Source organism: Nuphar pumila, chromosome 16 (assembly GCF_984573655.1).
Source record: "Nuphar pumila chromosome 16, dmNupPumi1.hap1.1, whole genome shotgun sequence".
Classification (NCBI taxonomy): Eukaryota; Viridiplantae; Streptophyta; class Magnoliopsida; order Nymphaeales; family Nymphaeaceae; genus Nuphar; species Nuphar pumila.
The window spans coordinates 65,638,551-65,655,105 of NC_143264.1; the positions used below are offsets into that span (position 1 = coordinate 65,638,551).

General features: G+C 39.4%; 1 protein-coding gene across 1 annotated transcript; it reads right to left on the reverse strand.

Annotated features, from left to right (window-relative positions):
• Positions 1-910: 910 nt before the first annotated feature.
• Positions 911-9,542, reverse strand: LOC149813389 (uncharacterized). The gene is made up of 9 exons (XM_089991119.1): positions 9,480-9,542; positions 9,268-9,357; positions 8,947-9,033; positions 7,355-7,438; positions 5,613-6,932; positions 2,851-3,200; positions 1,582-1,641; positions 1,439-1,499; positions 911-1,354 (listed from the first exon to the last, which is right to left on the reverse strand). Exons 1-9 carry the CDS (start codon positions 9,540-9,542, stop codon positions 911-913), a joined length of 2,559 nt encoding a protein of 852 aa, XP_089847245.1.
• Positions 9,543-16,555: the final 7,013 nt, after the last annotated feature.

Consider the following 16,555-nt stretch of genomic DNA (forward strand, 5'->3'; position numbering starts at 1 on the left):
GAAATTACTTTTCAGAAAGAGATGATTTTAATTACATTATTTCGAACGAAATTTTATTGTTTAATTGCGTCTTACTTCCTGCCATTAATAAAGGCATGCTACCCTTCAAGCATTGTTTTTCGCACCCCACTTCTCACTCGAGCAAAGTTCACTGCTGGTCTGTGTTTATGGCTTCATCTTCAAACTGTCAGTCAATGCGGAGACAGAGATAGAGAGAAAAACACTTTCGCTCATAGCGCAACAGAGGGACCAGAGAAAGAAGCAGTAATAGCGCTTGACGTCTAAATTACACACTAAAGTGTTCTTTTGTGGAACAAGGCCATTGGAATGGTGACCATCACTGACGATCACCCAACCCACCCACCAAAAAAAAGAAGCATAGAAGTGCCACTAACGAACGCTTCTACACCACGAATCAACTGGCCAGTGGCCTCGTATAAATTTAAAACAAAGAAAGAAAATTACCATGAAAAGAACCACCAGAATGCAGACTACGTCAACATCATCAGCTAACAAGACCAGCAAAAAAAGCAAACCACACCAACATCACTCTAACCTTATCACCACGTGGATACTCTCTCTCTCTCTCTCTCTCTCTCTCTCTGCAAGCACGCCAAGAAAAATAAAGCTTTCTTTTCTTCTTAATTATTATAATTTCTAGTGATCATATAACATAAAATCGGTGTAAGAACATGTTACAGGACTAAAAGGCTCGCGCAAAGGAATTACCTCAATCACGATAAAGATTCTCTACCTCCCCACACCAAAGAAAAAGGTACCCACCTTTGCATCAGCCCGCAAACTCGTTAACAGGCGTTCAGAAGCGTGACTGCATAGGTGCGGATCTCTACCATAACCACCACAGCTTTCCTTGATGCTGAGCTTTAAGTCAACATTACTATTGCCTAGATTACAATTGATACTGCTCGATATTTCCATAATCATCTTGGATGCCTTCATTGTGCTTGAGCCCCAATGTCAGCGACACGGATCCCAGACCACCACTTAGATCCATGCTATGCTGATAAGCTGAGAAGTCCACGGAGTTGGTGCCCACCTCTGAAATGCTCCTTCCCCGCTTCATCAGATTGCTCAGCTGCACATTTGTGCAGCCTATTTCCGGCAAGTCATGCGTTGCACAGGGCCTGCTTTCCCTTACATCATAGTTAGATCTGTCTTCGGCTCGTATACTTCCAATCCCAGTGCTTTGCTTAGCCACAACAATACCGTTCTGGCTACCCGTGTTAATGGCATTAAGGTCCATGACGGCAGACTTCTGAGTCTCAAGCATATGTATCTCTTCCACCATAGGTTTCCAGATTCTTACTCTAGCGTTGATGAACCAGTTTGAGACCTTGAATTACAGCATACAAGGTTATGATAACAGTAAATAATGTCAAGAAAATGGAAAATTTGTTCTATTTAATTCAGGAGATACCTGATTTCTAGAAAGACCCGTTTGAGAAGCCAACATATGCTTATCGCTATCTGTTGGATACCTATGATAATGGAAAATTAACACAAATGTTAGATATTGAAATGGCTCCCAATTCCTAGTGGACCATGGAATCGAAAATGCACTGCACCACCATGTCGGTCACATCTCCAGGAGAACTGATCTTAGCAAGAGGATAGCAGTGACTAAAGAACAAGCACAATTAAATATGACAAGGGCATGATCAGCAAGCCCGATATTCATGCTCGTTTTGCAGGTCAATTACGGTTAAATAGATGATTCAATCACATATAAGAAGAAAACTGAAAGTAGAAGTCATCTTTTTCCCATGTCATAGTGAAATGAAAATCTTAAGGACCAGTCTTTTATTTTTATGAGCCATCTTTATGTGCAGACAGACAATACGTATTAATCTAAGCTAATTCAAGAGGGCTGCACTAAGATGATTTGTTAGATGCAAGGTGAACACTCAATTGTAAAAGCAATAAGCGTTCTATTAACCATACTTCCAGTTTTGAAAACAGGATATCATGGAATTTAACTTTTGGGGAGAAAACCTTAACGTGTACAGAAAACTTTCATGAGTACAGGTTCCACCAAATAGCAGTTGGAGCTCATTTTTTAAATTCACGATTTGACATTCTAGAAAAATGTTAATCAAATTTTACCTCGAAAGAAGAAACATAATTAGGAACTTTGCACCTGTTTTTCCATTATTGGATTGGAAACTCCAGTTAATGAATCTATTTGGCAGTGGACAAAAGGAGATCATTTGATCTTTCCATAAGAAACACAGGATTTGGACAAAATAAGATTATGAGTTGATTTGATTGGCCGGTTACTTTGGAGATGTGGTAGTTTCTCACTAAGAGTTTTAGAATAGATTCATGGAACAGAACAAATCGAAAAGTGATTTTCTCTGACAGTCTTTGTTCTCACTAATTGAATTAATCAATTTTCAACACTCTTTTTCCCAGCTTAAGAGTATTACTTTTTGTTTGCATTTGTAAAAATTGGCAATCCCAGCACCAAGAAATGATTCTTGCATTGACCAATGCTGAGAACAACCATATCTATATTTCTTAATATCATTGGAAGACTGAAGTTACCTAAACCAAGAATTACACACTGTATTCAACTTTTGAAGTCCTTTTAAGAGAAATGGAACGTTTCATAAATAATGCTCTTCTTTATTTTTTGAGTGGGTTGGGAAGAAAAAACACCATGGTTAAGCTGTAGATCATGGAAAGCCTAGGTTAAATGAAGTCAATGTTGGTAGCTAATTTTCAAAACAGAAAGCAGAAGTAACATTGCCGGTTTCGAACATCCATAATATAATGAAATGATCATGGAAGATAAGAAATACTTACGGGTGAAGGAAATGTTCAAATAACCAAGCTCTTAGTATAGCAACAGATCGTTCAGGGAGACCTCTTTGAGGCCGCCAAATATGCTGATGTTGATCATCTGCATGAGTTCTCTGCTGCCTGAGGGATTGGTCAATATATTTTACTTTTGGAGCCTCTCCTTTGTTTTGATAGCAAGGATTGAAGTCATCACCAAGGGCTTTGCTCATGTCCTGGAGTTGGTGATTAATAATTTTTTTAAGACATCTGAAGTGCTTTGAAATCATCTTTACAGCCAAGGAAGTATATGGTGTTGCTGCACTAAGACCTGCAACAGACTCAAATGATGACACTACCATTTTCATCTGTTGATTGTAGTAGTCATAACTTCTTATTACCTGAAATGATGAGCAATATCCAATTTAAGTCCTCCAACATAACACAAAAACCAAAACACGTTACAAACATCTCATAGTGAAGGATCATATGAACAGCTTTCTTATTCCACTACTCAGGGAAAGCAATTTAAAACTTAGACTACACTCCAAACACAAGCAGTGTCAGAGCCAGAACTGAGTTTCCATATTCAGTCCATGTAATATTTTTGGCTAGCTGAATTGGAAGTTTGCACTGAAATACAGTGGTTGTTAGAATCACAGAATGGTACGCTCCAAGAAAAATCCAAGGCAGGGTAAAATTTGACCAACAATAATGGGGGTTTCTTGCAGATGAAATTTCAGCATTTTACCCATGCAACCAGAAGTAATCTGATGTAGGATTAGTGTAGCATTTTTGTGTAAGCATTTAAATCACCAAACATGTAATGCGGGTTGATAGCACCTACAATACTGAGCCTGCACAGACACACCCAGAGCACAGAAACTGAAGCAGCTCCATATACAGTAATTTCTACATTTATAGAAGGCTAGCATCAAGGATATAACCATCTATAACCTACCGAACTTATCAAGAAGAAAACATAATGCTCTGATCTATGCAACTTATAAAGAAAATGACATTACACTACTGCACTATTTACCCAGTTATCTTCATCACACTCTTCAATCAATAAACAAACTAATAATAATAATGGAAAAGTTGCCAATGCAGATCTACTCACAATAACCCATAAATTGACAAAAACATCACTGGTCACTACTTTAAATATCGAATATCTATGAATCTGCTTCCAAGAATGAAGAGCTTAATATTTAAACTAGTTTCTGAATTGTAGATAATATAGCAAGATATCATATCATGTGTCAAACCTCTAGCACTGGCAAAGGTGTCATTGCATGCAGATCTATTCACAAAAACCCATAAATTGACAAGACCACCACCAGTTACTGGTTCAAATATCAAATATCTAAGAATATGCTTTCAAGAATGAAGAGCATAATATTAAATTAGCATTTGAATCGTAGATAATATCAAGATATCATATCATATGTCAAACTCCAGGACTGGTTGTGTATCGTAATGTGAAAATCCCAGACAATATCATGATATGGTTTGGTTTCTTTTCTTTTGCAGGTGAGGTAAAGTTAGATGAGCTATCAAATGGAGGGAGGAAAAGAGAGAGAGAGAGAGTAGCCACATAGCAAGCCATCTATGAGACATTCTCATATGACTACATCATCTCTCTCAGACATTTGATATAAAATAACTCAAAGGATCAAATATCTCTGAGTGAAGCAAACATTCTACAGAGCCCTTCAAAATATGGAATTCTAGCGCGAACCAAATTCATATATTCAGAAATAGATAAAACTAGAATTTTGAATTGTCTTTGTTTATCGATTAGAACCTCATAAAGTCATGTCTACCCGTTTATTAGTAGTTCAAGAATAAACAACCTCATGATTAATATGAATACTAGAAAAAGATTTTGAATTGATTCACTCAAACAACCCAAGAAAACTTGCAACAAAAGCACTTCCCCCCGTAGATTGTGCAATAATCCAAGCGATAATGTGTACACAGTTTCATGTGTAGGGCGGGGCACTTCTTCCCATGGGCAGGTTTAAGTATATGCACAACAGACATTTCTCCTCTACTCAAAGTTGAACTGGATATCGTAGACAATAATTCAAAATGACCTCTCAATCGATTTTGGCATATCCTACTGTCATCACCAATTTCTATCATTAGTGGTCAATTCTGAGGGTCTTTTCATAGTTAATATTAATAATCTTTTAAGTAATCAAGAGTTATGGATCAAAGTAGATCCTAGAAGCTTAGTGCAATATATTAGTTGTAAAATTGGTACTCTAATAATGCTGGAATGCTCTGTTCACGAATGCAAAGGCTTCTTTTCTTTTCTTCACCACTTTTACACCTATACAGAGAATGAAGATTTCTGTTCCTTTCTCCAAAGGAAAGTCAAACTTGAGTTTTTATTTTTTGTTTTTAATCAAGACATGCTGTTCTCAATTTTTTTCTGACAAGATCGTAACAGTTCTCAATGCACATTGGATAGGGATAAAACATGATGTCGTAACTGGTGACAAATGAGGAAATTAGGGAAGTAAATCAGTTAATTTCCAGTGCAAAAAAATAAACTTCCCAATCTTGATTGGCTTTAGCCAAATCAATACGAATTTTTTCTCAAGTGTGCACCATCTCAAGAAAGTTGCTAGCAAAGAACTTGAAAGAGTGATTCAAGTTAAAAATGACAATGCAAGTCATTAGACAGATTCTCTCTACATCTGGAACCATCAAAAATTGGAAAAGAAAAAAAAAAGTCATAGCAACCATAACACGTTTGAACAAGCTGGGAAGAAGATGAATTGCATGTCAACATCACCTACCTCATCCAGAATAGCCATAAGCTTCATCTTTTTTTGCTGACAACTGATGTGATAGCCCTGAGAAACTGCATTAGGTACATCGTCAGAAATAGATATGGCAGATGAATTTCCCATTGAAGAAGACAAACACAAACTCCCCTTCCCATTAGCTCCGCATTTTGTTTCAACTGTGTCACAGGAGACAACCTCAACTTGCAGACAATTTCTGGTTGAGCAAGCAACCTCGTGCGTTTTTTCATTAGGTTTGGTCGCATGAGACTCACGTATCACACTGACAAATTCATCCAAGATCTGCTGTGCTGGCTTCAAAAATTTTGAGCGCTTCAAGATGGAAGAGTAACCAGTAAAAGGTCCAAGTGGACAAAAGCCATTCCGGATTCCTGAGGATGAGCTAACATTGCATCCAATAGGGTTCAAATGCTCTTTGCCACTAAAAAGAAAAGGCTTTGGAGAGGACCCAAGATTACTCACAAATTGCCTATTACAGAATGCGTCCAGATTTGGTTTCAATTGTTCAGAACAATGATGCCTATCAACTTCCATAGGTTGGATTTCTTGACATCCATATCTGGCATCAAATTGAGCAGCTTGCAATTCAGTAGGTGGAATTGAAAGAGACAGCGATAAGCATCGTCCACTAGTGTCACATCCAATATTAGCAGAAAGCTGGTTGTTTCCATAGCCACCTTCAGCCTTCCCTGCCATGAAAGCTTCATTCCATCCAGAAACATCACTCACTCTAGGAGATGCTACAGTATTCCCATAGCCTGGACAGATAACGTGTCCACCTCCATCATCTAACAATGAGACCTGATCAGCTTCCCTCATGACTTCCGAAATGTGTGAGTTGCTTAATGGATTAGCCCCCAAGATGGAGGACTGAAATGCAGAATAATCAAGTGACGTCCCCTGATACGGTCTGTGGTTGTCTTGACAATGAATATCACTTCCAGGTGATGGTTCTATATCTGGGTATACAGTAGAATAGGTGGTATTCCTCAAAAACAGCTGCCTTTCTGGTTGAGAGATGATTCCCCCAACAAGCATTGGCAATGACAGTGTGTTATGATTAGTATACATGGCATTCAGGTCACAACCTGAACCTTCAACATAATTCACATTCCAAACAGCAGTGTTCTGTGAACCCGCATCCTTCCAACTGCTTGAATCAGGAGCATCATACGATGATTTAGCGATTGGGAATGAATAAGAAATTGGCTGTGGGCAACTCTCAAATTGAGATGTATCTGCATTCGACTGCCCACTGTCCCTTTCAGATCCTAAAACATCACTACTGATAGGGAAACAATTAGTTTGAGACTGAAACATGTTTGATCACCAAAGTGAAGGGATACTTCGAATAGATGAAGGACAGCTGTTTGGGAAAAGCCTACAGTTTAGAGAATCACAATCTCCTTGAATAATGAAATATATGATTGAAATAACTCAACAGGTACAGTAGGCACGAAACTCAAATTCTACTTTGTAAATCTTTATTGCAGCTTTTTTGGGTAGCATGTGATAATGAGTAGATCATGTTCATCCAAACAAAGGAATCATCCTCTACGTGTTGCACCTGGACATCCTTTGACCAATCATGAAAGCATGGATTACGGACAATAATAGCCCTCCTTCAAACCTTAAAAGAAATTCCCAATCTTACAGACAACTTGCAGCATTGAATAATTGAGCATCTGCCATGCTATATCTTCCCGTGAAGTGAAATAACAATAACTATGTACCTCAAAGCTGATGTAGAACTCTGTGTTAAAACCTCCCACTAGTAACAGCTCCAAGAAAAGCCCAACTCCACAGCCAGAAAAGACCTGTACACAAAAATAACTGCCTAAATCCCAAGTGAAATACTCTTTTAAGTGAAATCATCCAATCATGACAGCATTTAAATAAAACCCACCCTCAGGTGCAGACCACTCTAAATCAGAACCATCACCAGTAAAGATATTTATTGAAGTAAACGGACAGCAAACAGATGGTATGCATATATCGGCGTCAAGAACTCGTTTAAACGGAAAACAATGAACAAATATCTCATTTTTTAGTTAAAAAACTGTTATTTTTTTAAATAAAGAGAATCTCAATAAAATAACAACAAAAAACTCGTTACATTAAGTATGGCCCGAGTGGCTTACGCAGGTAAGGCAATCCTAACCGAGCAGCTGCTTGTCCTATATGTCTTCATCCGCCCACAGAAAGAACGTTTTAACAATACACACGTTATGAGTTGAAATGATAACCAGGATCTTGAGAGGATATTAAAACAAGACCAATTGTTCCATGCCGCAATTTTCATGCAATCTAAGTGGATCGCCAATGAAGAGACAACACGATTCGTCGTCTTATAGAGGGCCATGCAAAATAAAATAACAAAAGGTAATATTTACAACGACATGACAGCAACAATCTCTTTTTCATGTTTTTGACAGAAACATAATAGCAAGAACATCTCTCTCTGCAATAGTAATCAATGATTATCCATAGTTTCACGTCAGACCAATAACATTTTCTCACTTTCATTTCCTCAGTCTCATTCAGCGCGCTTCTCAAGAAACGCATGCTTCATGGAAGAAGATTGAAGGCGTGAAATAAATAGCAAGCATAAGAATAATAGATAGCGTGGAGCAAGACTTGAAGCAAGGGCGTTTTCGTCATTCAGAGAGCAGACGTATAAACCGAGAGACTTGTAGCTCAAGAGAGAAGTCACAGCCCACCTCACAGGGAGGGTCGTCGTACGGTCGCGAGGAAAGCAATGGGTGTTTCGGTTTCAAACATTGCGAGCAAAAGCCCAAAGGAAGGAACAAAAAAACGCCTTCCTGTTTATTCCCCTCCTGAGGAGGGAAGAAGACAGGAAGAAAAAACTTTGCCCAAAATTACAATTTTTCGAAGGGAAACCGAACATCAGTAAAAAGGAAAATTCATATTATTTCTCAGCTTCTGTCAAACAAAATAAAATTGTTTGTAACAGAAAATTTTGAAGCCTCGCCCACTACCAAGAAGGCAATAAAAAAGAAGAAGAAAATACATGCATGAAAACAGCGTATAATGAATGAAAAAGGGAAAAACTATAAAAAAAAAAATAAAAAAGATTTTTCTTCGAGTTGGCCTAATTTTTAAAACAAAGAAAGGATTTAGCACAAACCAATATATTCATTACTTAAGCCACCAACTTCCCACACGCCTAACTATAAAGAAATGAAGGGAAATAAAATAAGAAGGTTATTTTATACCTCAAAACGGGATCAAGAACAAAGGAAGGAACGGTTCATGAAGGGAAGAAGAGGAAGGTCTTTTCCAGCAACATGGTGGTTGTAGAAACACGCAGAAGCCGTCTAACTCGACGTCCACAAATGAGGGTTTGGTGTTCCTCCGCCTTCTCAGAGAGAGAGAGCACCAACAAGGTTCCCTGCCAAAAAGAAAGTGAGCACAAAACAAAAAAGATGCACACCCTGAGGGGTTTGGATTCGTGCGTCCTGATTGACGAAATTGCCCCCACACTTTTTCAAAAAGCACCAAAATGTAGTGACTGAGTTCTTGGCAGCAGAGCACGGAACCCGTAGAGAAAAGGCTTGTATCCCAGAAGGGAAAGATTGGTATCCCTGTCTTGGAGAAAATTACGGGAGCAACCTCTTCTTTTTGCCAGTATCGAAGGTACAGCCATTCTCAGCGTCGAGGAGAGTTCAGCGGCAACCCTGCAGAGAATGCTCCTTCTGTTCTTTTTGTTATTTCTCTATTAATAGCAAAAGAGAAAGTCTCAGGGTGTTGTGCAAGAGAGAAAGAGGAGGATGAGGATAAAGATAGGGCTTTATGTTTGGTATGTGCATGTGCAAGGGGAGGTGCATGCTCTTTTACCCTCGGATCCTCTGCGTCTTCTGCAACTCCCTTTCTTTTAGCTTTACGCTCTCGGACACCCATATTGCAGGCATCGTCTCGTACAGGAGCATCCTTTACAGGAACAAACTACTAAACCGAGTGAGGCACTGTGTATGTGCCGGGTTTATGTCACTTGGTATGCTTGTACATTCGCCATCATGCACCTTTTCATGGTTATAATGCAACCACCATTTCTGGACCAAAGTCCATAATGTTACTCTCTTATATATATATATATATATATATATATATATATATATAGAGAGAGAGAGAGAGAGAGAGTCTAGTGTGTTTGTAAACAACAATGTTATAAAGTGGTTTAATCACTATTTGTATGCATAGCGAATTATTCTAATTGTACAAACGTGTTTAGCATCATTTATTTACTAGTTTAACATGTTTAATCATATCTATTGTGCCATAAGGTTTAATTTGCGAGATGGTGAATAATCCACAGTTTAGTATTGAAGAAAATAAAGATGGTTTTAAATAGTTGGAAACATTGTGTAGAGTCAACTTTAACATATGAAAAATCTAAATAGAAAATGCTAAAGTGTGTGTATGCATGCGCTCTTCTGTTTATAACCAAGATTATTTGGCTAATCTGCCAAATTTAAGGTCATCATTAAATAAAAATAACTCTTTTGAGAGAAATTCCCGTCTCTTTATATAAAAAAAAAACTCTTTGGAGAGAACCAGCATAGGGATGGCGGTATAGCAAACCAATTAATCATTTGAAGGTTGGTCATGTATTATAGGCTGGTTTGCCCCCACAAAGTTTGGGCCCTTGTAGTGGGTCCATGATCATATCACAGCAATGGATCTCCCCAAAGACGAAGAAGACAATTTGACATGTATTATAGGCTGGTTTGCCCCCACAAGCACTGTACTCGTTTTGAAAAGCAATCTTGGTCTTTGTGGGGTTGTTCATATATAGCTTTGAGCTGAAAAGCTGCTGTAGATGCGTCCACTTCAATAATTGCAGCACTAGTTCCTCCATCCCCTCTTTCGTCGGTGTCGGCCGATCTCCCACTGCAGCTATTCCTCCACTCCACTCCACTCCCCTTCCTCGCCGTCCATCACACAAGTTGGATGGCAAGCAGCACCGAAGAGCTTTCTCTTGCACCACATCGATCTCTCCGCATCAGACGTCTGAATGCCGTAAGCAATCTGTCCATGGAGGATCTACTCCGTTCATCGCGTGGATGAACGGCATCTCGAGCTGACCATACACTCTTCACTGAAAAACCATACAGAAGATGATGTCCACTGTCCAGTGGGAGGAATGATGGGACGGGGAGGTACATGGTCCAGTTGTGAAGGGTAGTCATGAGGTACGGCTTGCCTTCGAGGACCGCAGCTGCCTACGCCCCCAGGTCTGGCCTGCTTCAGAGCTTCCGTATTGAAAACTGCGAGTTCGTGAAATGATCAAAACACCCTTCCATGGTTTCGGTTCGGCCCTCTACGTTAAAAAGCATAAGCTGACAGGAGAGAATCAGAGAGCCGTATTGGGGAAGGAGGGTGGTGGGGTCGATGATGACGTCATAGACAGATTTCTTCCGGGTAAAAAAAAACCCTGCTGCCCCCGTATGCATCCTGCGCTTGAAGGGGGTGACTGACCGGCGGTAAGAACTGAATTATTACCGGGCGCTGGTGACGGGACAACCGGTCAGATGCGTACGGGCGAAGCCACACGCACGCAGGCACTGGAGTCATCGTCTAGCCGTGCCGCTGAGGATGAACCAGCTAGCAGGTACTGCCTTGTGTTGTGTGCACAAGAGAGAGAGGTGGTCGAGCCCGACCTGCGCTAACCGGGCGCGGGCGGTGATTTGTGGTTGCACCGTCCCAAAATCACGCCCTGAACAAGTTATCAAACAAGCCCTGAAGGTCACGTCGGATGCTGTTCGTTCTTTCAACTATAACATTTCTTCTTCTGTTTTCAAGTCTAGGCTGCTTGTTCCAACTCTCCGGCACCTGCTTGGTCGGCGGCAATGCAGCCAAAAGGATTTGCGTCCCAGCTGGGACATTGCTTCCTAACATCAAAATACAATTCACAGAATTTGAGGGTATTTTCTGATCTTAGTTTTGACACCTCACTTGTTGAAAAAAAATAATCAAAGATTTAGCATGGGTTGTGCATCAAATCAGATGCTCGAATCTGAATTTTGAGGTAGTCGATCACTCCGTTCAATACTCGGAGTCCTGTTATTCTTTCTGATGCGGGATTAGGTGCGTACCAGTTTCAGGGCTTGATTAAATGCCCTGCCTATGTGTAGGGCTGGCTTAACTGGCTGAAGTAACGAATTGGCTAGTTTTTTTTTTATGTCGAGCCAAGCCTAGTCGAGCTTGAGCCCATGAAAAGCCCAAGTTAAACGAGCAGAGCACAAGCAAGCTTATTTATAATGTATATATTTCAAAACAACATAATTTAGACCCATTTTTATTAAAAAAAAAACAGAATTTGGACCCTAAACCTACTAAGTCAAGCTCATATACTAGCTCATTTACAAAATAAATAATTGCTCCATGCTTGTAAACAATAGGATTTGAACTTTAAACTTATTGTTTGCAGGCGAAACACATCAATCATATTCACTATATAATATAAAATATATTTATTATTAATAAGCGAGCCTATACAAGCGTAGTCGAGACCAATATTGGTTGTTCATGCTCCAGCTTAACAAGCCTATTTCATGAGCCATGACAGAAGCAGCTTGTCTCATTTCTCTGCCCTAACTATGTGGCACAGGCCCCACAGCAACCGAATGCAAGTCCCACTCGGAGTGCTCTCACGTGATTAGTCTATGTCACATAGGCAAGCACTTAAGCTATCCTTGTATCTCTGCTCAGATTAGGTCAAGGGCACCCTTGACAGTATTACCATCAAAGGTTCGTTGGATGTTGTTAATTTTAAGCTGAACTCACCCAAACTATCATGAATAGGTTGTTTATCTCTTGAATGAGCTCCGCCATTTGATGTTCAAGACCCGAATGAACAGCATGTGATCTGTTTAAAATGGACAACTCTCAAGAGTTGTGGGTATGCTTTCGACGGGTGTTGGTCATTTTCAAAATAAACATCCAAGGCATCTTTAACCGTAGCTATCAGGAGTGAGGCTGCAAAATGGGATCTGAGCCACTGGTTTGTAAAGAGCTTCTTCAAACTCGTGAAATAGGCTCTAGAATCTGAACATGAATATAAGTGTTCAGCTCAGCTCAGCTCAACTCAACTCATATCGGCTCCTTAACTAGTAATACATCTATTTGGCATATATTTTATATCATAGCGTGTAGATGGTTGAAGTGCTTGGCTTTCCAGCACTAACTTAAGAGTTTGAATCCTATTGCTTACTGCTGTAAAACAATGTATTAATTTTTCAAATCAGTTAGTCTGAACTCAGCTTAGTGGGTTTAGAGTCCAAATCCTATTATTCTCATTTTTTAAAACTGTAATTTTTTATAAACAGTCCAACTCAGGCTCGTGGTTGCTTGAGCTCTGCTCACAACATTAATGAGCAAGCTTGAACACCTTTCGTTAGGCTTTGCTTACCAGATTTAGTCAAGGGTATCCCTGACTTTATCCTCTTTCACTTTAATTGCAATTTTCATTTAATGCTTTGTAAGCAATGCTATATATTGGGCTGGTAGATGTGCCAATACAGAGAGGGTATAAATGTTAGTCATTTTACATGTTAAAAAGTTATTCTTGTTGAAATCGGTGCCAGTAAATGTTGGTCAAGAGTAGCTAGGGAGCTGATGTCCAAAAAGAAGTTAAAAAAATGACATTCTACTGTGGTAAAGATCTCCGAAAAGGAGGTCCATGAATAAATATGATACTCAAAATTGCACTAAAAGGATTTGGGGTTTTTGCAAATTGGTCCTGCCTTATTGGCGTTTTCAAAATAGTTCCTGCCTTATACTATTTTGCAAATCGGTCCCCACCATTTCATTAACCTTTGCAAATTAGTCCCTGAAGTTAGCAACTGTTAGTTTTCTTGACAGTAATCGTTATGGACAGTTGAATTGACAATTATGTACTTATAGGAGGACTAATTTTTAAACTGTGAATAAACTAGGGACTAATTTGCAAAAGGTTGTATTTTTCCAAAATCGATTTGTTGTTCCGAGTCCCGACTCCCGAATCCCGACTACCAACTATCGTGACCACAATTCAAAATATCAGCGTTGTTTTAAAAATATTGTGGAAAACAAAATACTTCAGTTGACATTTTAAATAAGCCAAAATATTATGACATTAACGTTTATTTTACCACATTATCAGCTGTTTAAGAAGGAAAAACTTCATTCTTTATTTTCTAAATATGTTTAATTTAATGCAATTTTCTTTTAATTATTTATTTGCTTATTTATTCATTTATTTTCACTGATTTTTTGTTGATAAAAACATGAGAAAAAAGAGAATATTTTTAAGTTTTAATGAGAATTTTTTGGCTGCTATTATTTTTGTTGTTTTGAACTTTTTGTCACTATGTAGAAACTACATTTATACAAACTTAAAAGAAGAAAATCTAGATCTGTTTACAGATCTTCCATTCAATAAAACTCGAATTTACATCCACCAAGATAATGAGAGAGGCTCCTAAAACTTCAAAACCTTCACATTTGCAGGCACTTTCCCTTCAAGCACAAACCCACAAATAAAGAACCCATAAACCCTATCCCATCTCCCTAAACACCCAATCTACATCACCACCAGAAGATGGAAGAACCCTAAAGGCCATCAATTTTGCAAAACCCAAGAAACTAAAAATCCCTAAAACCCAAACAACAGAGAACCCCCAAAAACCCTACTTCCCAAGAAAAATCTGACTACCATCACATGGAATTTTGTATTAACCATGATCTGCCAATATTTTGGACCATTGGTGTATCAAAATGCCACCTCCTCCCCCATTCACTGCAACCTTCTCGTTGAATGGTTATATGTTATGAGAGAAAAGGTTAGGAGAATAGAGAGTTAGGAAAAACTTGTGTAGAGCTCCAATCGGGCCAGAGGAAGGGTTCTCCGGTGCTGCTTGGGCAATGGAACTTCCCAACGCCAGCTTATGCACCTACTCCAGCTTCATAAAGCTGATTTAACATTCATCATTGATACTCGACTTTCAGATGAGAGGTTAGCGTCGATTCTTAGAAGGTAGGGCCTTGCAAGTTCTTCCAGTTATGCTTGGTAACCATTGCATTGAGGTGAGCTGTATTAATTTGTTCTCTCAACAGATCTAAGGTTCTAGGAATTTATTCCCCCCCCCTCCCCCGGGAGCCTCAACTCAGACATGTATTTTTTTTTTAAAGAAAGGTAATAGTATTAATCTGCAGTAGTGAAGACAGAACAACAACTTCATTTCTGGATGTGATCTTATCAAAGTTGCGGACTCTAAGTGTTGATATACATGGTCAATTCATTGGAAAGGTAAGTTCCACACTTTGTGTAGGCTTGATTGGTGCTTTCTATCGGAATCTTGGACAGAAATTTTGGGAGCTAACTATCAATTTAAGTTTTTGGCCAGAACTAGATCCGACCACAGTCCATCTTATTCTCTTTGCTAGTTATGCGATGGGCTAAGCCCTTTCGTTTCTTTAAATTTTGGTTGGAGTATGCCGAGTGTAGGCAGATAAAGCTGTTGGAGGATCCATTATGGAGGGTGTATCATGGAACGAGTTGTGCAGAAACTATGGGCCTGTTTGGAATCTCACTGTCAGAGTGGAAAAGTGGGCATCTGGATTGGATTTCATCTTTCCCCTACGTTTGGGATGGAGGGAAAGATGGAATTTGTGGAACTGCGCACGCCAGTTTCACGTTTCGACTACCACCATCGGGAGGCGATAGTAGGCAAATCTACCATCCGGAGGCGATAGTAGGCAAATCTCATGCTGACTCCACTCCCGATGGTGCGCCCGGCTGCCTCCTATGCCTTCCCCACCTACTGTATTAACTCTCCCCCCTTTTTGTTCCAAGGCAACACCGAGCCAGAAGCGAGCGATCTCATCGGTCTTGATGCATTGGCTCTCCTGCCCTTTTCCTCTAGGGCAATGGCGGGAGCCCTCGATCAGGAGAGGCTGTCGCTCAAAGGCAGCGTTGGATGCCCTAATTAGGGCTTCGGAGGACAAGACCCCCAATCTACAACTACCCGTCCTTCACCGGAGCGATCGGTGCCCTCTTCGTGTGCCTCTATCATTCCCGCCTCCACATGCCTCTTTTCATCCTGCCTTTCTCTTCCGTTCATCCCTTCAGTCACGCAAGCGATCTCCTTATCTTTCTTGATTTCCTTCCTTTATATATTTTGTTTAGCGGTCTGTTAATTCTTTGATTTTGCATTCGTTGCTCCCTAAAGTGTTGGGTAGTGCATCTCAGTTGCTAATTTTTAAGTACATGAGGTTAAAATTGATGAAAAGTTTTGAATTATTGTGGAAGAATGATTAGGACCCTAATTATATGTAGAAATACGATGTTCTTTTGCTTGAATCAGACTAGATTGTTTATTTCTTTTATAGATCAGAATCGGCCGCTTAAAATTGAATCAGATGGGTTGAGCGTTAAACCGTCTGAAATTCTAATGTTTGAGAATTGGAAGGCCTTGTTATGCGTAGGAAGACCTCATACTTCTGAAAAATCTCGGGCAGATGTTGCGTTTATAGGTTTAGTTTAGTTTTGAACTACATTACTTAATTGATTCTTGTAAATAATTTATGGGTTTTCTACACAGTTCCCTAATATTTCTGTGCATCTCCCTTGTTCTGTACCTGAGAGTGCAGCTTTGATGATATGTAGCCTACTTAGAAGGCCTTTTCAAGGTCAACAGTGGAACATTCTAGCAATTATCATAGATTTTGTCATTATTTCTGTAACAGTTATGAAAGATCCACTATGTAGGGTATTTTTTGAAGGTTATGATTGCTGTTTGTTAATGGTTATTTAGTTTATGTAATTACTATCCATGTTAGTGATAACAGTGGTTATTACTTGCATGTAGTTAATTGAGTAAATTAAGGCCCATGCTAGTGGTGATAAGCAGTATCTTAGTTCTCAACTTTCA

Bases quoted from the DNA above. Each gene is read 5' to 3' on its own strand.
- LOC149813389 (XM_089991119.1), bottom strand. From the start codon at position 9,542: ATGGGTGTCCGAGAGCGTAAAGCTAAAAGAAAGGGAGTTGCAGAAGAC. The intron at 9,358-9,479 runs GTAAAAGAGCAT...TGCTATTAATAG, and splicing joins AAGACGCAGAGGATCCGAGG to AGAAATAACAAAAAGAACAG. The intron at 1,642-2,850 runs GTTATTTGAACA...CTTGTTCTTTAG, and splicing joins GTTGCTATACTAAGAGCTTG to TCACTGCTATCCTCTTGCTA.